General features: G+C 32.6%; 6 protein-coding genes across 7 annotated transcripts; 1 reads left to right on the top strand and 5 right to left on the bottom strand.

The window, feature by feature from the left end:
* The first annotated feature begins 527 nt into the window (after positions 1–527).
* On the top strand, positions 528–3830 carry LOC127265262 (uncharacterized). The gene is made up of 3 exons (XM_051294991.1): positions 528–874; positions 1073–1399; positions 2854–3830. Exons 1-3 carry the CDS (start codon positions 653–655, stop codon positions 3592–3594), a joined length of 1290 nt encoding a protein of 429 aa, XP_051150948.1. The 5' UTR covers positions 528–652; the 3' UTR covers positions 3595–3830.
* On the bottom strand, positions 3650–6159 carry LOC127265263 (uncharacterized). The gene is made up of 5 exons (XM_051294992.1): positions 5948–6159; positions 4894–5145; positions 4533–4664; positions 4320–4436; positions 3650–4204 (listed from the first exon to the last, which is right to left on the bottom strand). The coding sequence occupies exons 2-5, from the start codon at positions 5143–5145 to the stop codon at positions 3857–3859; spliced, it is 849 nt and encodes a 282-aa protein (XP_051150949.1). The 5' UTR covers positions 5948–6159; the 3' UTR covers positions 3650–3856.
* Positions 6160–8732: 2573 nt separating this feature from the next.
* On the bottom strand, positions 8733–9878 carry LOC127265300 (transcription factor MYB77-like). Its single transcript, XM_051295041.1, has one exon. It carries the CDS (start codon positions 9599–9601, stop codon positions 8924–8926), a length of 678 nt encoding a protein of 225 aa, XP_051150998.1. The 5' UTR covers positions 9602–9878; the 3' UTR covers positions 8733–8923.
* Positions 9879–12960: 3082 nt separating this feature from the next.
* LOC127265195 (uncharacterized) lies at positions 12961–13599 on the bottom strand. Its single transcript, XM_051294901.1, has one exon. The coding sequence runs from the start codon at positions 13597–13599 to the stop codon at positions 12961–12963; it is 639 nt and encodes a 212-aa protein (XP_051150858.1).
* A 1236-nt stretch (positions 13600–14835) lies between these two features.
* Positions 14836–17167, bottom strand: LOC127265135 (NADH dehydrogenase [ubiquinone] iron-sulfur protein 5-B-like). Of its 2 annotated transcripts, none has more exons than XM_051294813.1 (3): positions 17034–17167; positions 16633–16833; positions 14836–15128 (listed from the first exon to the last, which is right to left on the bottom strand). In XM_051294813.1, exons 2-3 carry the CDS (start codon positions 16780–16782, stop codon positions 15030–15032), a joined length of 249 nt encoding a protein of 82 aa, XP_051150770.1. In that variant the 5' UTR covers positions 16783–16833; positions 17034–17167; the 3' UTR covers positions 14836–15029. The 2 variants fall into 2 exon arrangements, with proteins under 2 accessions (XP_051150770.1, XP_051150771.1); XM_051294814.1 differs by having other exon boundaries at positions 16633–16790; positions 17034–17107.
* Positions 17168–18312: 1145 nt separating this feature from the next.
* Positions 18313–21977, bottom strand: LOC127265367 (polyadenylate-binding protein RBP47-like). Its single transcript, XM_051295142.1, has 6 exons — positions 21369–21977; positions 19832–20312; positions 19557–19621; positions 19350–19480; positions 19165–19261; positions 18313–18851 (listed from the first exon to the last, which is right to left on the bottom strand). The coding sequence occupies exons 1-6, from the start codon at positions 21960–21962 to the stop codon at positions 18675–18677; spliced, it is 1545 nt and encodes a 514-aa protein (XP_051151099.1). The 5' UTR covers positions 21963–21977; the 3' UTR covers positions 18313–18674.
* Between the last annotated feature and the right edge of the window lie 4854 nt (positions 21978–26831).

The raw sequence follows: 26831 nt of genomic DNA, 5'->3' as shown, positions 1-26831 counted from the left end.
AAAAAATATTAAAATATATAAATTTAAATATATATCCCATTTAAATATCAATTATTAAGATTATAATTTTATATAGTACGAATAAATCAATATATATATATATTTATGATTAATTTAAATTAATTTATAAAAAAAAACAAAAATATTTAAATATAAATAAAATTTAATTAAAAAAAAGATATCAAAATAAAAAAATAAAATAATGAAATTAATATATACTCCCTCTAATCATTTTAATTTATAATTTTTTTATTTTACTTAGACTATTTAATTATCTTAATTTAAAATTATTATATTTTTATTAATATATTTTTAATTATTTATTAATTATATTTCTTCTACATTCTTGTGTTCATAGAAAACGACACGGTAGGCATTTTCGTCCGACTTGAGCTATTTAATTGTACAATATTTATTTATATTTATTAAATATATTGTAAATGACAGTAAAATTAAAAAAATTAAATAAAGAATGTCAAATAAAACAGTTACGAAATGGAGTCCAGTCTTGAAATAAAAGCTTTGAGCCCATCTCGCCGATTTAACAAAACGGCCCAAAATGGGGTGTCGTACCATCGCCGAGCCGACCGCCGTTCGCCGGCGAGGGAGCGCGCGTCCTCTGTAGTAACTATATCAGTTGACAATTCAATAAATGTTCGATCCGCCGCCATTAATTCTGATGCGCCGTGATACTACTGCGATGCTTCGCCGAAATTTGGCGCTACTGTCGCTACTATTTCTTCAATTCCTTTCGTTAATCCACTCCTCAATCATTCCATCGCGTCGCCCTTTCAACATTTCCCATTATCTCCATCCCAAAGTCACCGCCTTCACTGAATCCAACGCTCCACCTGAACCGCCGAATTTTCTGCAGGTAATTTTAGATCAAGTTTGGATTTATAAAGAAGTTAATTGCTTCAAATTGTTGGTTAGGTTAGGCTCCATGTTTCCCCGATCGAGAATTTGTTTGCTTATCTTCTTCTTATTACTTGATTAATTGAGTTAGGCGAATGCTAAATTGTTTGAATTTTAAGACTTAGAGTGATTATTGAACTTTCGGCATTTACATTAGGGCGTACTGGATGCGATTGCTAATAAAGAGAAGTGCACGTTGGAAGACATTAGGGTTTCTGGAGTGGATACGCAAAAAGCTAAATACAGGCAGGTTGAAAGATATGAATTTCGGGTTAGAGTTAGAAAAGCAGAAGTAGTTCTTAAGATGTACAAGGAGGTGTCAGAATGGAAGAAATTGGTGGCCTCAAGCCAAAATGGCTCATCGACCTTCGAAGAATTGGCAATGAAGATTGGTGCCAAGACTGCAATTGATAGCTTTAAAATCGAAGGCCCTTTCGAATTGCAGGCTGCTGGAGATGATGATCGTCTCTCACTTATTTTGCCGGTATGTTTATCTTCCCATCAAACTTTTATGATCTGTTGTTAAATTTGTTTGACAAATTTTAGATCTATAGTTTTCTGCTTAGTATCATTTAGAAACAAGTTAAAGAATTTAGGTGTGTTTGGTAAAGAAAATGGAATGAAAATGCAGACCATGATCGGAGAGAAAAGGAATTACACAGGTAATGAGAATTAATTCTTTTCGGTAAAACAAAGAATTCTGAACATAAATGTAAAAGAAATACAACTACTTGAATGAATTGATCTAGAGGGAGTATATACCGCCGGTTGAAAATGATTGACTGAATCGATTAAGAGATAATAAAGTTAAGAGAGAGATCAGTGAAGCTGTGAAGAAATATTCTCATATTTAGTTAGTGATTTTTTCTTTATTTTGATTTTTTGATAATATTTTAGATATGATTTTTTATGAGATTTGAGTAATATATTTTTAAAGGAAATCTAGAAGAAATGAAAACATAGAAGAAACTATTTATTTCTCAATTTTAATTTCTCCGACTCAAACAAATAAGCGGAATGTAGATATTTTTATTTTTCTATCTCCATTTCCATGTACTAAACACACTCCTCATTCAGTGGATTTTAACTAGGGATGCATTAGAAGAAAATGCTCAATCTATGGGTTTGAAAACAGTTAGGCTTATCGCACAATCAATGTCCGATGTCCATACGTATTTATTGAGCTTAATTTGTATAGGGGGGATATATATTTTCCTATGGTTGAAATAGCTCCTTGTCTGGCTGTGTACGTACATTGTAGATAATAAGATGATGTTTCATATGAGATGAGAAAACCTTTTAATGTATACTCGGCCGCCAACATCCTAGTACATGATTCACATTAGAAATAATTTCAGTTTTAGCATTCCAAAAGTTAATACATGTTGGTCACTACTATATTTACTAAAGTGAGTATTTTTCTATTAACGGATTAGATTTTACGGTTGCGCTAGCACAAGTTAGGTTCTTCAACCTTGATGAATTTCCTAGTAAAATAGTTGATTGGCTCTCAGAATCTTTTTTCTAGTAGTCATGGTAATTCAGCATTTAGACTTCTGTTCTACATGTCTATAGATGTTGTTGACGCTGTACTAGAGGGTAATTGAGGATTTTTTGTTAGGTATCAAGTTGTAAATCTTGAAACTTCGGTGTTGTCAAAGTGAACAGACATATGAAACCCTGTGGCAAATCCGCCGAGTTACTTACATATTGGAGAGTTTTTAGTGTAAGAAAGAACGCTCCTTTTATCCTTCCCGGCATCTAGATGCCTAAAGTTGCACCATTATCATATTTTCCTATGCTACTAGGATTTGTTCATTGATCATGTCCGGGTTGGCATCATCTTCGCTGCTATATTTTCTCAATCTCGTGCGCTTATATTCACATTTTAATCACAGTACATGAGCTGAGAGTGGATTTATTTGCTGTATGTGGCAGTTAAATACTACTACATACTCGGGCCTGAGGAGAATATCAGTTGGTGAAGGCATAACTATTGAAGTGAAAGGCGCCGAAGAAATTCTCATATTCCATCCTTCGGATTACCATTACGGTATTGTGACTTCTCAGAAATGGCACAAGATTGGATCCATTTTCCCCGGTTTATGTAAAGCCCCACTGCCTATCCGTATTCTCGGGTCTGCATCCGTGGTTGCTTACCGAACTCAAAGACCTGCTACAGTTATTCAGACTGCATTCTTATCCAACAATTCGATAAAATTGTTGCCCGACAAGTGCTATCTCTGGCCAAACCACAAGAAACCTAAATATCCCTATAGCTCCTTGCATTCAAGAGTAACCATGGTGGAAAGAGTTCTGAGGAATTTCTTGAACGAGACTGGCAAACCTAGTACTGTTCTAGGATCGACAAGGACTAGGATGAGAGCATCGTATGTATTCCACTTTCAGTTGCAAATAGAAAGAGATGTTAGAAGCAACGACAAACGGTGGGGCACCTTAGCCGACTGGAGAACAAAACCTACTGTCGAACATTCGTGGTATGAAGTACTTGCAAGAATCGAAGGCGAGGTTTTAAAGCCTCTAGTCGTCAAAAAGGTTAGACCCTTTATCGTCGCGGATTCATTAGCTTGGAGTAGCTTATTGTCGAATATTTCCTTCACAAAGTTTCCATCTGTTCTTGTCCCTTCCGAGGCGCTTACACTCGACGTGAAATGGTAGGAAAAGTCTGCTTCTTTCGAATATTGAACTATTCTTTTCTTACTTTGTGTAACAATTTGTTCATATAAATATGATACCGATCTTTACATTATATTTGGGACAACAAAACCACAATTAAGTAGGTGTTCTACAACACATTGATCGATGATCAATCTTCTCCAACAGGATCGTGGTTACATCGATCTTTTGTTAAATAGAGTGTAACAGTAAGATTACATAACTTACATATGAATTAAGGCATCATCACCGGGTCTTGAAGAACTCACAAGCCGGGGACATTGAGATTCCGAAAGAGTTCTGGAAGGTGAGCATTGGTAAGCTTGGTCCTCTTGCTGATTTCGTTCTTCTTCTTCTTCGTCTTGGGCTTGGGTGCGATGCCATGAACATTGGCCATGGCCCTCCTCTTGGCAGTGTTGGTAGCCGGTTTCATCCCATTCTTCTGAAGATCCTTTTCTATGTCAAGCATGTCGCGGGGGAGCTCGATCCCTCGGAATAACTGCTTCAATTCATCATCAACCTTGATAACTGCTCTTGGATCATTTGGGTAAGCAATATCTTCTTGTGAATCTATGTTCGATAATAGCCAGATTTTGCCCGAAGCTTTCAACGACTACAAAAAAAACAAAAAAGATTTTTATTTTATCAAATTATGCTCTATGGAATCGATTACGGTTGCCTTCAATTCTTAGACATCACTAATTGTTTTGATTCACAAGGTTGGTTACCTGTAAGTCGTCCATCACTGTTGGGTATGCGTCCTTGAGATCAATAATGGCGATGCCTTCAGGAAATTTTCGAATTAGGACAAGAAGCTGGCTCTTATCCTTCACGTCATGTTTCGACTACATGAATAAAACAGGCATTGTTATTTGATGGGAGAGATTGTAAATTCGAAGCCTATTTGTCCGAATGGTTAATGCAAGACAAGAGATTATTACCTTGTACGAGAAGTGCATTCCATCGTAGCTCACTTTAGGATTGTTCTTTAAACTGTCGAAGACAGCTTTGTTCGCATTGATGTCCACATAACACGCTTCATTTATTTCATTCGGCGTCCATGCGTGTCTTGACTGGAGGATAGAAATATCAAAATATTAGGAATCGAACTGCATAACTTTCGAATTAAAAAGGAAATACAGCTTTCAATATTAGGAATCAAACTGCACAAGCTAATTCCTCCTCCAGTTGCACAGGCCACAGATTTCATGTAAATCGGTTACCATAATACTATCAATGTCGAGTTACAAGTGATTGAAACATTTAATGATGCATTAGACGGGGAAAAGACAGAAATTGTACCTCAAAGAGCAATTGAATAACACGTTTAATTTGAGCTCCGACAGGACCTTTCCTTATGCTGTTTATATGCTGAAGTCTTTCTGTGTCATTTGAGAACTTAACCGGAGGTGCTGGAGACTTTGCATCAGCCGAGACATGCTTTAAAGATGCAGACTTTGATGATCCTGCTTTAGCTGCAAGGCTGGTGAGAGTCGACTGGCATTTCTCTTGCTGCTTTTGGAACTTTTCAAGACTTTCTTGAAGCGATGCCATCTAAAGACATGGTGCCGCATTAAAATCAAAACAAGACATACATAAATATATATATATATATATATATACAGCTCAGATAGATATGCTCAAGCTACAAATTGCAATGAATACATGAAGCAGATACAGATGGCAATACACCTTTGAAGAATAGAGCTAAGAGATTTATGGGAAGTTTCCTTAAATTGCAATGTGGTAAGTTTACTGAATCCAATCAAGGTAAAGCAAAAACTTTCAGCTCTGAATCAATAAATGCTTAAAATTTGCATCTGAAGATCATGTAGCACCACCATTATTTTTCTAAGGAAGATTTTTTTTTTTTTTTTTTTCTCAAAAAGGGAAAATATAAAAGTGTCCAAGGTCAGCTATGGATATGGCTTAGCCCAAGGATGAAGACGATTAAGGATCGTAAAACCACGAATTATTTACTGGTTATTCTACATTACAATCCCTGCTATCAGAGTACGGCACTGTCTTCTACAGGGCTGCTGCTTCTTACTCCTCAATCTTCGACCAACTAAAACATTAATATTTCTCCCTACAGTGACCTCAAGGAACCTGATTCGTTTCCTTTTTAGCTCAATTGACGCACTGATTACATCAATAACCCTCGGAACAACTAAAATCGTCACAATTGAAACCCGATCTCAGAATCCCCAACCCTAAAACCCTGAATCGACAGCAGGATCCTCACAATAAAGGCTAAATTAATTAAGTCTTCCTCGCTAAGATACTATATATAAATTAAAACACACATAGATCGCAAAGACGAAGTGATGAAATGCAAAGTGATCCGCTGGATTACCCGTCCCGCCGAAGCTCGAAAGTGCAAAACTGTGATTGAAGCGTGTGAGTTAGCTCCAAATCCGTGGAATAAAGTCGCCTTCGGCGTAGGATGCAGCAAGACAGAGGTAACTCCCCGGCAGGGAGATGAAGAAATCGGTTGGGAAGCACCGATGGCCGTCGCCGTGGAGAGATCACGATTGGGAAGGAAGGAGGGGTCGCCTCGCAATCTGTACGTAATATAGGGACCGGAATTAAATTCGAACAGATAATGTATATTTTGGGCCTGGGCCTGGAAAAAGCTCAAGCCCAATTATTCATCAAATATACAAAGCCCATTTTCAGAAAAATTATACTCTTTCCTCATCTAAAAATTACATTTATTTTTTGACGTAATTGTATTTAACATAAAAAAAATATATATATATCATTATATTTGTATAACTTTTTATAAAAGTCTTTCTATTATAAGACGCTGATAGAAATATTTTTGTATTTTTTTAAAAAAAAATTATATTATGTTCTGATATATAATAATTAATATTTAAATATTATAAAAGGTAAATAAAATCCAGACCAGACCGAATTAGTATTAAACTCCCCCAATTTTGCATGAAAGCATGTGCTAAAAATACCTCAAATTTAGAAAGAATTTAAGAAAATTAATATAAGACTATTTAATTGGACCAATAAAGTGGAATTTTCTTTCTAGAAGCTTATAGAAAAACAATCACACACATTACTTTGATTAATAGATTAATGATTTGATAGTGATGGATGTTAAATGAAAGGTCATAATGGTAAAAAGGCAAAACTATTTATAATTTTGGTTGTAATTTGAAAAGTTGGTATTTTATTTTTTTGTAATTCAAAAATCGTATAAAATGTTTCTAATAAATAATTTTGTCTAGTAAAAGGGTAATGTAGATGTCAACATTCACTAAAGTTTGGCAGAATTATTCAAGATTATAAAATAGTATTCATCAACAAAGAAATGTTAAAAATTTTATCTATACATATATACAATAATTAGCTTAAAATTTTTGATTTTCATCCTTTTCTAACAATTCTTCTGTGAATATTTCACATTCTTATGTTTCTGCCGCCGCCATCGTCACCGCCGTTGCTATCCCCGATAGGAGAAGAAAATCAAAGTAGAAAATGACATATATATTAGTGTGAGGGGGGTGGTTAGTATATTTAATTTTAAAATTTAGTACAGTACTAATAATACATCATCTGCAAGCAGACAATATATAACATTATTATATATATATAGAAGGCAGATAGATTCTATACTGATCCGATCAAGTCAGCATATGTCATATGGTTGACCAGAATATCTTTATACGTATATGAGCATATGTTTGTGTTATAAGATATATAAATATACATTGGTTACCTCTATAATATATATTGATTTGATCAAATAATCACTATACTAACTTAACTGGATCAACAGCTGATTTATATCCATATAGATAATACATAATTTATATTAATACAATACAAATATAACATATGAAACTAACAATGATATACTTTATCCGGTATAGGTTACAATCATTTTGTAGTGCGAGAGGGGTTTATAGTATTACAAACAATGAATGTGTAAGTAAGTAGTATAAATTTACTATCCAAATTTCCAATTCATAATTGAACCTCCTTTTTGTTAGATTCAAATATATTATTATTATTGTCCCGTAGGGAATGGTCTGGTGGTGTTACGGTCACATGTCCAAGCCCCTGACGCCTCAGGTCACCTGCCACACATGATTCGCTTGTCGGGCCTACATTGCAGAATAACGACTACGAATTTTCACGTTATAAAAAAAATATATTATTATTATTATTATTAAAGTTTGGGATGGGATAAAAGGGGTTTCTAATTTGAGAGAATTAGGTATAAAAGAGGCATGTTTAGTACATAAAACGTGGATGTAAATTATAAGAGAAGAGAAGAAAGGGTGTGCCGACAAAGGAAAGGTTAAGTGGGAATATTCACTTTTGAGTACTCGACATATATATGTATTTATGTATGTATGTATATATATATATATGTATATGTATGTGTCACAAAACGGCGTCGTTTTCTTGCTGACAGAATGACTAAATTCATGGGCTTTCTTCTACAGTTTGCTTATGTGCATTATTGCTTTGCTTCCTTCATTCTTGGTAATAAAAATTGACTCACTCCTCCCTCCCTCCACTCACATTTTCTGTAATTTATTTATATATGGATCGCAATTAATTAGTTAAATTAATTTCAATAATCAATCAACATATGGCAACTGCCCACCCATTAATTCATTACTATATATTATTCTTCCCTAAATTACAATAGTTACAAAAATCATTTGACATTTTCTAATTAATTACATTATTCATCACAGATTTTATAGAATATAGTGCTCTCACTCTCCTAATTCAATCTCTAATTTATGTATATATGATCATTATTACTATTGGTTCTTAAAATAAGAAACAGCCAAAAGGGCTGCCCATCAGCCAGATTTTATTTTATTTCTGTTAAAAGGCACTTAATATTTATCCAAATGTGTTTTGGATAGATATATATATATATATATTCTTAGTGAAAATATATTTTGAAAATGATGTTTCGATTAATTGGTTATATTTTTAGAAAGTGATCAAATAGTAGGGTAAGCAGGAGTTCGTTAGATATATATATATATATATATATTTAAATAATTGATTTTTAGGGCTGGTTTGGAAATTATTAGGGAAATGAAAGAAGAATATTTTGAATTACAAGATTGTGAAAAGAAGATATGAATCAGAACTAATTAGAACAACAGGTCGAAATATATATTGCATCATGAGCATGAATTATTGAATTTGCAGACAATAAAATACTGGATGGAATAATTAATTTAAATGTAATGTAATGTTGTATTAGCTAAGTTGTAATAATATCTACCACTGCAGAAACTGTAATTATATATATATATATATATATATTATGGTTAATTTGTTATCAACGAAAGCCTGAAGAAGTTTCTGGAAACGAGGCTATGGCGGTCCTCATCACATCCCAGAAGCCCGGACCAGGCAAGTTTCCGGCAATATTTTCCGTCGCCGGAGAGGCGGCTCCGCCGCCTCCCATCCCCGGCGGCGCCAGAGACAATGCCGTCATGGGATCGTCGTCGTCTTCAAGCGGGCGGGAATCGGAGGCGGAGGCCGCGTTGCTTCCCCGGGGAGTCCTGGACTCCGCAGGGGCTCCCCGGTCCCGGACCTGCTGCACCCGGCGCTTCCTCTTCAACGTGGAGTTCCAGTGGTTCTTGACCGCATTGTCGGTCCGGCCGGGCAGCAGCCGCGCGATGGTGGCCCACCGGTTGCCGTACCGCTCGTGCGCCGCCACTATGGTCTCGTCCTCCGCCGCCGAGAAGGGGCGGTGCTCCACGCTGGGGCAGAGCTGATTGCACCACCGCAGGCGGCAGGACTTCCCGGACCTCCCCTTTATGTACTTCGAAATCAACGACCAATTCCGAGCGCCGTGATGGTCCACCAGCCGCGTCAGGATCCTGTCTTCCTCCGCGCTCCAGGGACCTTTCACCCTGTCCGACTCCTCGCCGCCGTTCCTCGCCGCCGCCGACGATTCCGACGAATCCGACGTCGACGACCCCCCCGACGAACATCTATTGAACATTTCCATCACTTTAATTCGGCAGTTAAATTAACCACTGATGACTGAACTCCCACAATATCTCTCAATCATATATATATATATATATATATAGAGAGAGAGAGAGAGAGAGAGAGAGAGAGAATCAGACAGAATGTATCCACTAGAGAGAGAGAGAGAGAGAGAGAGAGAGGGTGTAAATGTAATGAATTATGATTAACTAACAGGGCAGGGTTCATGCATTGAAGCTGAATGGTTAGTTCTGGGAAACTGCCATTAGCAATAAAAGAGTAGGTGTAAGGGCGCGTTTGGTTGCAAAAAATAGAAGTCAATATCCAAATACGCACCTGTGCCTTTTGTAAAAACGGGTTTCTGAAAGCGACGTCGTTTATCAAGGACACCTTTATTTGGGTAAACGTGTTTTAGTGATTTAGCGATTTTCGGTACATTGAATATAGGGAAGATAAGGGGCTACAAATACAAATATCTCCAATATTTGGGACTATATTCTTGTCAGCTTGTCCCTCCCCGTCCGTACAACCATAGGACTATGACTCACTAACTCTATCTATATATCTTCAGAATTATTTAATTAATTAATCAATACATAATTAATAAGAATAATTAAGATTCAATTGATCTATTTGTGTTAGGCATTCTTTGAATGTGGCAGTTAGTTGCAAGTCCCTAGCTAGTTTGTCCCTGTCACTTTCTTTCTCACTACGTACATTTTTTATTTAATAAAAAATTTAATTACATGCATGCAAATGTTGTAATACCAACATTTTAGGCTTTTCCATGTACAGAAATATCTAAGTTGAATTTTCCACTGCATCCAGTTTTATAACCATGCCAAAATCAGTTGAGACGATGATCAAAAACCTCTATGTGTAAAAATAATTTAGCAGTTATAATTCCACGTCATCAAAAACAATTTGCAGCATTATAATTAATTATATATATATATATACTCGTGTTTTGCTTTTAAAAATTAAAAACGCGACTTTAATAATAGGAATGGAATCCCACGCCGATGCACTTTGACTGCTTTTTGCATGGCGATCGATCGGGTTAGATAAATTTAACGGCTGAGATCAGCCATAAAAAAACGTGGAACATTTTTTTTTATCAATTTATTTCAACGGCGTGCACGTGCGCTGGGCCCACTCCAGCCTGTTAGAACCGCACGTGATTCTATTTGTGGTTTCTGAAATCCCACCGACTTTGGCCTTTCTGTCACCGCACCGGCCCCCGCCCGGCCCCCTCTAGTACTATATACTGCCTCTGTCCCGTGCCATCTAATATGAAGTAAATAAGAAATATATTGGTAAAAATAATTATATATTAAAATTAATATAATTAAATAATTTAATTAAAATTAAAAAAATTAAATTTTAAATTTTAAAATATGATTAAAATATATAATTAATTTTTTAAAAAGAAAAAGAACAAATTATGTGAAACGAACGAAAATGAAAAATAGAAACAAATAATATAGGATGGAAGGAATAATAACTAGGTGTTAAATATATTTATGTATTTATTTATTTATCCCAGAATAAATAAATAGATAGATGAATAAATAAATTAGATAATGTTGTTTAAGCACCTAAGAATATATGTATATTTTTATTATATATATATGTCATCATTATCAACGAAAGAAGTTTCCTGGTTTCATCGTATGGATGCAATAATTATCGACAAAATCTAGCAAATATTTGTATTGTTCAACAGAATTCTGCAACACATAAATTGTTTATTATCTTGATACAACTACAAAATATATAGTTATTTTTTTCATTCTCATCCTTGAAAATATAAGATATATATTTTTTTAAATAAATTTGACAGCAACATATATTATAAATACGATAAAGTTACACTTATTTATATTAATATTATTATATTAAATTAAAATATAATGATAAAAATATATATACTAAATATCATTAGCTATTGAACTGTAAAAATATTCGATAAAACAAGTCACACTGAGACAAGACTTCAAAATTTAAATTCACGACTTCACAGTTAGAATTCATCCTTAAACCATAATTCATTTCTTCGAAGACTTTGCACAATGAACCAGTCCAAACTTGGGCTGTCCGATTTTTGAGACAGACGCTGACATGCTTCTGTCCTTTTTTTTAAAAAAAAAATAAATAAATAAATTAAATTATAAATGTAAATTAAAATTTGTATAATATATATAATTTAATAAAATATATATTATTTTTTAGAGTATAAAATTTTTTATAATAAAGATAAATAAAAATTTTAAAATATATGTAGATATAATATAAATTTATAATTAAATTATACAAATTAATACACATTTATATTATTATATTCGTAACCATCATATCAATACGTATCAAAACTTTTCAAACTTAACCCAAACATAAACACATAAATTCAAACTCATTTCAAATTCAAATGAAAATCAAACACAAACTCAAATTTCCCCAAACCCCCCGAAGAAACACACCGATAAATTTTTTATAATTTTAGTTGTATTTGTTCTGAGACATGAGCATATAGGACTTGATGTTTGTATGTTTTATTTATTTTTATTTTTATTTTTTAAAAAAAAAAACGATTATTGATGTGTGTATGACTCATGGCACAAAATATAACAAAAGATAGACCATGATATTTCCTTCATCTCCCGGTAAAGTATTCATTTATTTTTGAGTAAATTATTTTTTTGTCCTGTAATAAAACTCTTTATCATTTTAATTATGTGACCGAAGACTATTTTAAAATAGTCTCGTTAGTGAAAAAAAAATTTCAATTTAGTCCTCAATTCCTATGTGGCATCTGCGTGGTATGCTGACAGACACGTGTAGGCCAGATTATATTTTTACTTTTGAGTAGAGCTTAGGCTTTGTTCTTCCTAATTTTATTTTTTTTATATTTTTTTAAAAATATTAATACACGACGTAAATTCACTATTTTTATATTTTTTATACAATTTTCTATATTTTATATAATTATTTTTTTCAACATTCTCACAAAAAAAAAAACACATCCTTAGATTTTTTTTCATTAATTCAGACTTCGTTCATGATCAATTTGAAGTGTCTCGAGACGAATGTAACATTATCTTTTTAATAATCCTTTTGAAATTTTGTATAGAAATAAAAGATTAAATGAACACATTTATTTAAAATAATGCTCGATATTATTCATGCTTTCTTGTATAAATAAAGAGAAGGATGTGGAGGGCCCTACTCTGAAATTTGTTCCAAAGGCAAAAATGTAGTGATATAAAATGGGCCAATTTGGTAGGCTTAATTGGGCCCATAGTGAAAGGCCTAACTCATCCGTACAAAATTTGGCCCAATTAAATTATTTATTTCAAAACTTAATAAATAATTAATTAATTAATTATATCGACGCGGAAAACCGAAGCCGTTGGCGAGTGAATGGACGGCCGGATTAAATGCAAGGCGGCCGACGATACCCTGTTTGTACGGCAGGAATGTCTTCTTCCTTAAATTCTCCGACATCGACCGGTTCACTGTGTAATAAAGCTCATGGGCCGAGATGGGGCGGCCGGCCGACTCGACTCGGCTGAAGCTCGACCGCCGGCCGAGAGTCGACGAGTGCTGTTTCAGCCGATCTTTGCCCGCGGCGGCGCGTCCTTCTGACGCGCTCCGGAAAAGGAAGAAGTCTTTCAGCCTCCATTTCTTCTGCAGCTGCCCCTTTGACCGGTTTCCGGCGGTCTCTCCGATAACGACGTCGTTACCGTCCGCCGGCGGGAGTTTTGGCGGCGGAGATGGCCGGAGGGGCTTAATCACGCCGCCGTCGAAGAGTTCGTCGGCAGACAGGGAAAGCTTTTCCGATTCCTTCCTCACATCGAATGCAAAATCGTCGTCGCCATTATCATCATCGGTAGCCTTTTCTTCCGCCGGCCGGCCGCCGGCGGCGGAAGCAGCGTCGCCGGCGAAGCCTTCGTAAAAGTGATAGAGATTGTGAGGACTGGTCGGGGCACTGAAATAGTATTGACTAGTAACTTCCATTGAAATTAAGAGGAGATTTTCAGGAGCAGCTTTTTATTTAAAAGTTTTGTCACATTTAATTAAAAATATATATATTTTTTTTTTATGTAAGAAAAAACAGATAAAGAAATAAAAATTGGTGGCCCATCTCAAAATGTAACGTAGAATTTAACTTAGAGTAAAAGGTTAGATTTAAATAATTAAATTAAGCATGCGTATTTATGTGATTTACAATCATCACTATTCTATTATAAGTATATTTTATTTGTAACTTATTAAGACTGGTAAATCGTATACCCTATTTTATGATTATTAGATTAAATTTATATTAATGTATGGATATTTTGAAGTTTGATACAAATTGGTTGCTAATATGTGTATATATAATATGCTATGAATGCATTTTTATACTGATTGTAAAATTCGAAATATTTTTATAAAAGTTAGGCAAACAAACAAGCTTCACTCTTTTTTCAATAATAGTTATTACTATCTGCTTTGAAGTTTGTACTCACTAATATATAAAGTCAATCTTTTTTATACAGTAATTAATTGTAAGGTGGAGAATCATATGAATTGCTTTGTATTTATTCTGTCTTTGAAACAAAATAATTAAAATTGGGAGAATATTATGATTATAAAAAATAATTAATTCAGACTGGTAGCATGCCTTGTTCCCTTGCTTTATTAGCAATGAACGTAAATTATTATTATTATTATTATTGTTACCTTCACAATCAGTATACCTCCTATCCGCAGAAAATTCGGTAACTTATTAATGGAATGATGAGTAATAACAGATATAAATAAGATTATTGATAAAACCCTCCATTATTTGTAGATTTGAATCCGACTATTGTGAAAAATAAAATTAGATTTATTTTACTTTATTTTTATCTTAATTATTACAACAGGATCTACAACGCAATAGATACTGGACTTAGACTTAAATTCTGATAAATTCCAACACAAATCTGTACTAATCTCAATTACACAATTTATTTTCCAAATTTCCAGCACCATAGACAAAATGTACAAACTATTATTTTAAATCAACTAATATATGTAAGTCCATTAATCAAATTTTTTTAACGTAGTACACCTAATATAACTTGTCAAAATTCAGTTTTTGAAGGAATCTGACATATTAGCAAAATGAATGATAAAACCGACTGTAAGAACAACACAGTGGACATCCAAATACAACAAAGATTTCCCTTATATGTGTATATATATATATATATATACCCGTAGCAATGGAAAGGGCATGTGATTCAAATGTATCGAAAAATTTCACACCGGAGCCCTGTAACGTAGCTACAGCTTATGTGGATGTATTAAAATTCCAACAATGCACAAATACATCGTCTCTCATTTATTTTTGATCAATTAGAAGAAAATCAATTCATACGGACACCCCTTTCATCAGATCATAACTTAATATACGAGTCTCAGTGATGATCACTGCCTTTCTCGCCAGAATTGGGCTTCTCAGCAGCTGCTCTTGCTTGGCGCTGCTCCTCCTTGTAGATCCGGTTCCTTCGTTGGAACTGCAAAGAACCGTATTTACAATCAGACGAGGTTGTCACTTGTCAAAACATAGAAAGGATGCTTAGCTAAGAAACACAATCAGCAGCAAAGAAGTGTGCGATGGAAAATGGGAGGGGACTTATATTGAGTTCAAACATCAAATATATTAACTGGGATGACGATCAAAACAGTAAGAGACGAACTTGTACCAATCCACACAATGTATATAAAATGCATACTCTACGTCAAATGCCAAAGCTCTACGACCAGTCGTGAGAGACACCAACCAACCCTAAGTCTTATGATATGCACGGAAACTACCATGAAAGCAAGAGGAATCATGCTGGGTGTGTTACAAACCAAATTGTAAGAACAATGAAAGTTCATTTTGTTTGGCCTTCAGCTGCATACAGAACGGTATGCGTTTATTATATTTAACACTACCTGCCAATAGGTGTTACTGAAAAATGAATAAACCATGTGGTAATAAATCCGATCTATTGATATGTGAAGAACATGAAAAATAATACAAGTATAATTGAGATTGGTTCACAAAAAATGTGACTCTTGAAATATCTAAACCACACTTCATTATGAACCAAAGAAAATGGTTTCAACTTCAAATTATGAATATATTTCTTTAATCTAATTTATTTAAAATTATAAGTTTAATGAAAAAATATAATAAAAAATTAATCTAATAAAAACAAATATACTAATTACTTGTTCTTTTACATTTATACTATTTCTAATGAAAAAGAATACTCATATTTTTCAATAAAAATACATTAATTTTCTTACACAACATTCAAAAAATGTGTGTTTGTTTTGTAAAATGGTTTAAAAGAAATGTTTATTTACGTGAAGTATAGGGAATTGAGTGAATAATATAAAAATAATCAACGTATTTAATATATTAATTTTTTGGGCCAAAATATGTGTCATTTTTGGCAAAAAGAACACACTCTAACAAAAGCAAACATTTTAATAAAACTTTTGTACTTTTCAATAACTAATAGTAATAAAATTCTAAAAAGATCCTACACATCTAAAAAATTCATCTAAATGTTTTTAAAATAAAATATAAAATATCATTAATTGTCATTTTAAGTATAAACAATTGAAATCAAACTGCTATTTTACCTAACACTTTCAGCTAATCAAATCGGTTCATTGCCAAAACCCCCTAAATTAGCAAACAGCTAAAAAGATTTGTTGAATAAGCTAATTATCAAACACTCTCTAATAGAGTTTGCCCAATTGCTCTGGTTGGAATTTCTAAGTAAGGAACTTAGGGTGTTTCCTGGATTCTATAGGATTTGGAAACACATTTGCCTATGGTTTACATATAAGATCTCCGGTTCCAATTCCAACACAAGAATTTCTCAGAACAGATTGAAGAACAATCCCTAGAGTGGTATAAAGGGTATTGATATTAAAAAGTCAAACATCATATGAGCATTACACATCCAGATTCAACATCGTGCAAAAATTCTAAAATTGGAAAAAGAGAGATGGATATACCTCTTTGGAGTGGTGAAGGCACTCAAAGTAATCTTCACGGAGAAGGGCGCAGTCCTTAGGCTCCCGACATCGAGACATACAGTCGCTAAAATCCATCCAGAAATCGTAGCACCTCCCCTTATTCCCTGTAATTCCCCATCCCGACGCCATTGCACCTCCTTGGTAAATTGGGGGAAAATAAAATCGGCGTGGATATTGAATCTAAAAACATAGAAAGTCCCTCACAATTCACAAAAATGGCCACAACATCCTACAAACTTACAAGAAACCAAATGAACCAAAAATTGAAAAAATCGTGAATCCAAACCTTGAATAACAACAAATAAATCAACAGTAACCTGTGTGGTGAAAGAGCGCGAAGAAGATCAAATTTATAAGAGGGGTGGGAATGGGGAACTTACCGCGAGGAGCAGACGACGGAGAGAAGCCCGAGCGGTGGAGACGAATTGGACTCGGAGGATTTTTTAGGGTTTTGACAGGCGGGTCGGGTCGGGTCAAGGCAAGGCAAGGCGGGGTAAAGAAGGAAACTTGTGATAAGATTAAGGGTAATAACGTAATTTAAAAGAAGGAAACCCATAGCTTTCAAATTTTAGAATATGTTTTTTTTATAAGTTTGGAAAATTTTGGATTTGAATTTGAAATTAGAATAATGTACAATGAAATATGTTTTGAAAAAACAATATGTATTTTGTTCGAAAACTGATATAATTTAAATAGTAAAAACTTGAGGTTTTAAGTAAAAACTTGAGGTTTTAAATCTGATAAATTATTTCAAAATTTGTGATGACACTCCGGTTGCAAATTCGGCGGAGTTTACCAATTCTCAAAGTATTCTACGAAACAAACATATTTAATTCTAATCTTATTTTAGTAGAGTTCTCAAAAAATAATAAGAGTAGTCTATTCAATTTATTTAATTACTATTCAATTTTAAATAACCTAATACTTTTCTATTTTATACATACCTCGATGAATCCATCTCAATTTATGATTATCGTATGTTGATTGTTGCACAATAGTGTTAAGTGCACATAACATATAATAAAAAGCTTTATGTAGTGACAGTGAGGTTTTAGTATTACTTGTCTCCATTATCATTTATTATTTTATTTATATCTGTCTATATTTCGACTATTCCCAAATCTCATCTGGATTTCCTGGTTGTAAAATGTGTGCACTTTATCATTCCTGTGAATTAAACCTGCATTCACATCCTTCTTGCTCTTCCAACAACCTTCCTAATGAAAGTTCTAGACTTCTGAAGAGAATCTGATTCCGATATAAATCCGACAACGACAATAAACGAATTAGATTAGAATTAAAATCTTCAATTCAAATTCAACTCAATTGTAATATATTAATATAATTATATATAAATGTAAAATATTTTTTAAAATTTATTTATTTTCAAAAAATTATTAATTTAAATTTAATCAGAACCTAACATTTTAAATAATTTTTAGGAGTACTATTTATTGTATACATGTATACAAATATTTTGTATTTTTCATTGACTTATTGGCCCCCGACACTAAAATCGTGAACAGAAGCCAATTTGAATTTTATTATCATTTTTCTTTTTTTTGATTGATTATCAAAACAACATACACGAACATCCGGCAAATATATATAATTGTATCAATCAATCAATAGATATATCAATGGCTTCCGATCAAAAAAAATAAATATATCAATGGCAGAGCATGTTAATTTATTGCAATCCATCCAAGAAGCTCAAATACGTTGTCCCGAGTTAACTCACTCCCACCATTGCATTGAGTTATACTACTAATCAAATCATGTGTCTCATATTGAAACCCTAGAGAGAGAGAGAAAGAAAGAGAAAGTCTACCTATCTTAATTTATGCATGTCAAAAATTCAGTTTTTGATGATGATGATGACAACGACGATCCACAGTTACAAGCAGACCGTCGTCCTCATCGCCGCCGTCCATCTGTCTGTCTATCCGTCTGTTTGGTTTTACACATCCAAGAGATGCTGCTGTTGGTGTTGGAGTATGCCTTCAGCTTCAGCCTCAGCCTCAGCTTACTTGCTGCTGATGGGTACCGAAGAAGGGGTAGGCGCCGTAAACTGGCGTCGCAGCAGCAGCAGCATACATGCTCGGGTCATGAGGCGCCGGCACCGGATATCCATAGCCATCAAAGAAAGGTCCCCCGTAGTATGCTCCCATCCAATGGTTCACATAATCAGACCTCGACTGCAAACCACAACCAATTAAATTTAAGATGATTTGATAAAGAGAATGAAATTGCACGGAGACGAACCTTTTTTTTTTTTGGAAGAATAGATTTCTCTATAAGTAGAAGACAAAGAGAAATCGAAAATTGAGAAATTGTTTAATTTTTTAACTTTCAGTTATGTGACTCAACCAAACAAAAAGATAGAGCTATTTCTATTTTCATGTCCTTATTGCAGTGTAACAAACACACCCTAAGATGAAAAGATAAACTTATATATGATGTAATTTTTCTAATAGCAGTTTCGATGGTCAGATGAAAAGATGAACTTGCCTGTTTGTTCGCGGGATTGCGTCCCCAAGAGAGACGAACAGTTTGCTTTCCAATTGTTGTGCCACTCAACTGCTGCAAAGCATCCTCAGCATCATTTCTGTTGATGTGAAATTGTCACAGTTGATCAACCGAGAGAATAATTAAAAATTTGAACAATTTCAACTAGTAGTGAACTGGTAAATTACCGGTTGGCAAACTGCACAAAGCCACATCCTTTTCCCACGGGTATTTTGACTGATAATATCTCACCATATTGAGAGAAAGGCTGCCTCAGATCTTCATCAGTAACACTAGGGTCAAGTCCGCCAACAAAAATCTGAAAATGTTCGAGGTCAGGGTAAAAGTATTTTTCTTCAAACAACATTAACAAGAATATGAACGTAATAACCGACTGTTGTGTTGACAGAATCTCCATCAGACTGAGAGCCGTGGTTCATTGTGCCATTCGAGTATCCACCTAATAAGTAAATGAATTTCAAAACAATATCAAGAGAAAGAATACATTAATGGAAATTAACATAAATAGACGTACAAATTTCTTTTGATCCTGAACATAGTAAACATGAAATTTGTTTGAAGTATAATAAGAACTCAATGAAAGATATTGAATACATGGAGCTACGATGCAATAATATTAAAATCGGATTTGAAAAGATTCGGCAAATACCTTGTGAAGAGTATTGTTGTTGATATGCAGAAGACTTCCTTGGTGCAGCTGCACCGATGCGCATAGGCCTGCTAGAACAATAAAGACCATTCATTTCATTCATAGCCTTTGATCGTTCATGTTCATCTCCAAACCTAACGAAACCGTATCCTTTTGAACGGCCAGTATTGGGATCAAAGACAACTTTAGCAGCCTTAACCGAGGGATATTTATTAGCAAAAGTTTCGTGCAATAAACTATCAGTAACATCTGCAGCTAAATCTCCTACAAAAATAGAAAGATCAGAACCATTACTGGAACGTTTTTCACCCATGCTAAACGCAGCCCAGTTTAAACGGAAAAGTTGATCCGTATTCGGCATCACAAGATGAGTGTAAGTTTGCAGAACGTTCTCAGCTGATGCATGTGTTGAAAATTCGACAAATCCATATCCCTCAGGTAATCCTGTTTGCTTGTTTCTAATAACCTTAATTGAGGAAATCTGCACAGAACAGCATCATATCAAACCATTAGTTAGCACTAGACAATCCTTCGAGGTCACTTGGAACGTATATACTCCGAGAACAACTACAAACAACAATATTTTTACTCAAAAAAAAACCAATTGTGTGCATCGACAACTAACAGCATCGATTCATTAAGCCAGAAATATCAAATCTCAAATGCAAACATTTGATGTTAAGAAAAAGGCACAAGTATTTCCATATCCTTTAATAGTTATGCATTAAATGTGATTTATATTCTGTCTTACTCAATTAAATGCTAGCAAACATTAATATAACTCACAAACATGAGATTGTTGAGAAACACTTCATCCATTCTGAATTCATTAATAACCATTTTGACTTTGGCAAAAAAGTTAAAACCAGATAAAAAGGTTAATCATAATCTAAAATATCTGCAGTTCTTCTCACATCTAAGCATTAAATTCATTCAAAGGTTAGTTTAGATGAAAAACAGCAACTGTTGTCTTCAAGTACAAGCAAACAATAAATAACAAGAAATCTCTAAGTGACTGTTAACCCAGAAAACTCCAAAAAATCAAGAAATTGCCAAGCAAGCTACAGATAAGCAGCACCAATATATCAACAAAATTGGTAATAGAGATGCAATATTTACACAACCAAACTTTCCAAGTAAAAAGAAACTTTCATTCAAACCTTCACAAGAACAATGTGGGGATTAACTGAGAATTAATTCCAAAGATACTTTCACTTAAACGCCTCCACATTGATATGTTATATTCAATTTCATACGTGTTCAAACAAGAACCAAACTATTACATTATTAGCCCACAAAACTAATTCGAACACAAGGCCAAGCCACACTTTTCCGAATTAAAAAGCTTCCAATTAGTCATAAATCACCCTACTTCATCAAATTAACCATCAAACTTATAGAAGAAAATAGATCAAGCACATTCGCAAAAATTTAACATAAACAGGAAATTTTTACATACACAAACTCAAATACATGGAGAAGAAAATTAAGAAATAACAAAGAAACGGAAAGAGATAAGATCAGAAAATAAATATACCCCTCCAATGGTAGCGAAGCAGCTGCGGAGGTAATCCTCATCCATCCAACTATGGAGGTCTCCGACCCAGATCGTGCGGTTCTCTCCATTGGATCCCCCACCATTGCCAACGCTCTGCGTCTGCAGCGGAGGGTGGTGTGGCATCGCCGGTGGGTGGTGGAGAGGGTGGTTATACGGCATATAATGCGACGCGTAATGCGGCGGCGCCGGTATCATCCCGTGCGGCATCACCATTGCCGGCTGGTACGGCACCGTCATCCACTGATGCCCCGGCACCGGCGCCGCTACTGGAATCGGAAACACCGCCTTGGCGCCGCTCTCATTACTGTTATTGTTGCCATTGCCATTGCTATTGCTATTGCTATTGTTATTGTTATTGCCGTTGTTCTCCTTCGAAGTGCTCTGTTGTTGCGATTCAGAGGCGCTGTTCGCTTCCATCACAATCCCTAAATAATTCGAAGGAAAATTTGAAGAATTGGAAAGTGGAGGAGGCGATGTGAGGGCGGGCGGTTTCCCGTATAGGTTTGGTGAATCTGAGTTTTGGAGAGAGAATGGGGTGTGTGGAGGCTGAGGGATACCCTTCCAGGTTTTCATGGGAAGCCCTGAGATGAACCGCAACTTAAGCTCACCGTTGGATCTCCCAACCCCAAACTCAATCTCCGCCGTCCATTCGTGATGATACAGTCGTGTTGGATTCGGTCCGTGGTCGGCCGCCATTCCGCCTTTCCTTTTTTTTCACTTTTTTTTAATAATAAAGATAATTATGACCGTAATTATCTATTTCTGTTTTTATTTTATTTTATTTTTTAAAATTTTAATCAACATTCAAATTTATCCCAAAATTAAATCGTAACAATTTTTTAGCTGTGTGACATGTCTATTGAATAAGGTAACGCATTAATAGCTGTTAGGTAATATTATTACTTTTATTTAAACAATGTATTAATAATATTTTAAAAATCCAAATTGGGAAATTTTAGGATTCAGTGTGTATGAAAGAAAATGAAACTAACCTCGTATTTTGGTACATACGATGAAAACTGGCGTGGGTACTTCTCGTAATAAATTTCCCTAGTACTGCAATTATTTTGTTTATTTAAATTTTATTTTATTTTATTTTATTTTATTTTTCATACACTAAAGAAGTAAAGTGACACAAAAATACAGTACCAAAAATGGGGATATATACTAAAGTACATAGTGACAGCCCAAAATAACATAAACTATTTTATTTCTAGATTCTCTTTACATTTTTATTTCTAGAATTTGGATTCTTGTATATGCAAGAGTTTTAAATTTTTTTAAATAGAAAATTAATAATAAATTACTTCATATTTAATATGATTTTTTATTTCAAAATATATATTTTACTACATATGAACAGTAATAAAAGAAATTTAAATTATTTGCGTAAAAAGAATATATACATTCTTTTTTTATTTTTTTAACTAGGATTATATTATTTGGTTATAAAAATAATTATAAAGTCGTCTAGTAAAGAATAACATGATGGTGTGGAAGTGTACTCATAACTATAATATAATGCCTTATTTTATCAATTCAGAATATTCCTATGAGTAAAAAAAAAAAAAAGTCATTTTTTTTATAATTTAAGGAGTAAGCTTTCTTCTTTTTTTTTTTTTTAATAAAAAATTAAATAAACAAATATAGCAAGAAAATGACTTCTTTTTTTTTTTTTATCTTCAGAATTATATTCTTCTTTGTTGTTTTTTTTAGGGATTTTTTTTTCTTTATAAGGCAATAACAATGCAAATTATATTTTGTTGCTCTTTTTTTTTTTTCTTTATTAGATTCACAGGAAAGTTACTTATAACGCATTTAATGAATAACAGTTGTGAATTCTCATTAACAATAATTTTATAATTAAAGAGTTCCAGGAGAAATATTACTCTCCGTCCATTAAAATTAACTTATTTGGGTTAGCACAAAAATTTTAAAAATATATTACAAAATGATAAAAATGAAAAAAGGATAATTTTTGAAAAAATTAATTAGATATTAAAATAAATAAAAAATATAGTGTAACAAAGATAATAATATTTATTGTAAATAAGTACTCCATCCGTCTTAATACAATAGTCTTGTTTACCATTTTTGTTCGTCTAGTCTTATTTTCATAAATAACCATACCATAATAAAACTACTCTTATTTTCATTTTTATTACACAATTGCCACTATTTTTTAAACTAATACACTCACAAAAGTAAGAGTCTTTTATCCATACTTTTTACCCATGTTATATTTATAGGACAAATAGAGTATTAAGTAGTATAAAATATTCATTAAATATTAATTTATTAACTTCAGTCAATATTAATATCAGAATAAATGTAACATTCATAAGAAAAGAAAAAATAAAAATAAAAAATAAAATAAATTTAAAGTATTTAATGTTAAGTTTGTGGGTTATAAATAGTCCTACAAATGCCAAGAATTAATGACAAATATGTAGGTTAGTGATGGATGGCCTTTACCTGTATGTTTGTTAATGTCAACGATTTGTTTGACTCTGACTTGAGAATCTTGGAATCATGACGATGCATGTGCACCTGCACTGTTCACACTCACACACATACATAAGTATTTCCATAATTTTTTTTTTTTTTTTAATTTGTCTCGTAAAAAAGTATTAATTTTATTTTTTAGTAAATATATTATCTATTAATATTACAAATATTCTTACAATTTATAATATATTACACAAATATCATTACTTTTATATCACACAATACTAATAAGGTCATTTTAGTCATTTTTATTTTATTTTTTTCATATATCAATATAATACTAATATTTCTAAAACTCCGTGTAAAAAGAAAATGTATATATAATTATGAGACTGAGGGAGCAGTACTTTAAATGATACTCCCTCCGTCCCACATATTTTGTCTCTATTTTATATTTTCGTTCGTCCCACGTAACTTGTCATTTCTATTTTTTGAAATATAATTATGCACTTTAATCGCATTTTAAATTTTAAATTTTATAATTTTTTTAATTTTAATTAAACTATTTACTTATCTTAATCTTAATCTTAATCTATAATTATTTTTACTAAATAATAATTATTTTTACTAATACACTTCTTAATTACTTACTAATTATACTTTACTTAAATTCTCGTGTTTACTGTAATACATCCAGATTACATGGGACCAAAGGAGTATTAGAAGAAAATACTTATGAGTTTAATATAAAAATACAACCAAAAATACCATTTGTTTTGAAATTTAAATCAAAATATAGTATTTTAAAATGATATTAAAAAAAATACTTATGAGTGTAATATAAAAATACAACCAAATATACCATTTGTTTGGTCATCTTTGGTGATTTGAATTATTTTAGAAATATTTAAAATATTTTTTATTTTTTTTTTAAAACGAAGAACATAGTAAATATTACAAGGAATAAAAATTCGTTGAAATTGTTGTAGAAAACAAAAGTAGTGTATAAATAACCTTAATAATAATATTTAAAATATTAATTAGATTATATTGTTTTATTATAAAAATAATCATTTTTGTATTTAAGAAAATTATACTAATGTTAGGTTGCATTTTATTTCCAATCAATGTCTATATATTGTAAATATTCCTTTTTTTGTATTTTTTGAAATAAAAATTAATACAATTTCTTATTAAAAATTTTCAACACTTAATGTTTTTAAAATATGAAAACTCGAATTATAATTCCTGAGAATAAATAGAGTTGTATGTTTTTATATGATAAAATAAATTGTGGTATTTTAAAATATTAAATGGGCCGTATGGGCCCATTATGATTTGGGCCGTTTAAATTGGTCCATGTTAATTAAAAGTTGAAGTAGGCCCCCGTCAGGATTAATATTGGGTCCTTAGAAGTAGTGTTGAATGAGCTAAAATTGGCCAACTCAGATTTCTATAATTGGTTAGAAAAAAAACCTGAGTTAGTTTTTTGAACTGTTTAATTCTTTCCAATTTTATTTTATTATTTTTTTTATACTAGTGATAATTGAACATAGATAATGAAAAATAAATTGTATCTTTATTTTCAATTCTCAACGAGAAAAATAAAATAAAATATATTTTCATTTCCCTGCCAATAGTAGAGTCGGCAATAGGTCGATTCGTGTCGGGTTGAATATTTTAAACGGGTTAAATTACTCAACCCTAGTTCGACCCGTTTATTATCGTGTCGGGTTCGTGTTAACCCGTTTATTATCGTGTCGGGTTTGGGTTGACTCATGTTGACTTGTATACATAATTAAGTCTAATTTCTTGATTCAAATTAAATTATTTTTTTGTTTTGTTGTCGTGTTAGGTTAATTTTAACTGATTTGAGCGTAATTAGTTTAAATTAATTTATAAAAGAAATATTAAATTATGATTATTTTATATATAATAAATATATTAATCAATATTAATATATTATCGTCAACCCTAACTCGATCCGTTTATTATCGTGTCGGATTCGTGTCAACCCTTATACATAATCGGATTGAAATATTTGACCAAAACCCAATTATTTCGTATCGAATCGTGTCGGGTCAATTTTTGTCACTCTAGTCGATAATTTCTATTGCCAAACATCCCATTAGTTCTATTAGTGAATTGATCATCGATATTGGGCCATGCGGAACATTTGGCTCATCTATACCTTTTATTCATTTACTACTTCTAATTTTTATTGTACCATTATGGACAAATTTGTTAATTTATAATAAAAAAAAATAATCACATAAAAAATATATAAATATATTTTAGCATAATAGAAATTGGACAAAATGAAGTATTATATATCACTGTATTTTATTACTTATTTTTGTAAAATTATATGATTGTTTATTTAACTTATATATATATATATATATTTTAACCTGCTAATGCATTGATTTGGTCAAATCAATATAGCCTTAATTTGATAAAATCAATATATATTATACAAATTAATATATATTTATATATAGTACAACATATAACATATTATAAAATAACATGTGTTATATACATATAGATGGTTATCTGTATAACATATATTAAACTGTCTGATCAGTACTATACTAACTTGATCGAATATGACACATGCTCGATTTTTAAATTTGTTTTATTAGTGACTTTGCCGTAGCAACTATGAATTCGATTATATAAATAAATAATAAATAAATTCGAGCAATCCACGTCAGCGTCCCAATCAAAGAAGTTGGAAGGGAGCTTTTAATAAAGGGAAATTAAATAAATAAATCAAAGTAATTTGGCCAACTTTGACCTTGACAGTAATATAAATATGTTCATACTTTATGTTATGTTTATTTCTAACTTCCAGTGGCATCCTTCTTTCTTCTTTATTTAAAAGCCGTTGAACATATATGTACGTATATTTCAGTATTGGAAGCTACTGAAATCTAACCGTTGATCCATCCGCCATCAACGGCCCTAAATACAAACTGCTTCGGGATCTTG

Source organism: Andrographis paniculata, unplaced genomic scaffold, assembly GCF_009805555.1.
Source record: "Andrographis paniculata isolate CXL003 unplaced genomic scaffold, ASM980555v1 Contig72END, whole genome shotgun sequence".
NCBI lineage: Eukaryota > Viridiplantae > Streptophyta > Magnoliopsida > Lamiales > Acanthaceae > Andrographis > Andrographis paniculata.
Note: the sequence above shows the minus strand (reverse complement) of the source record. Positions and strands in the feature narration are given on the sequence as shown.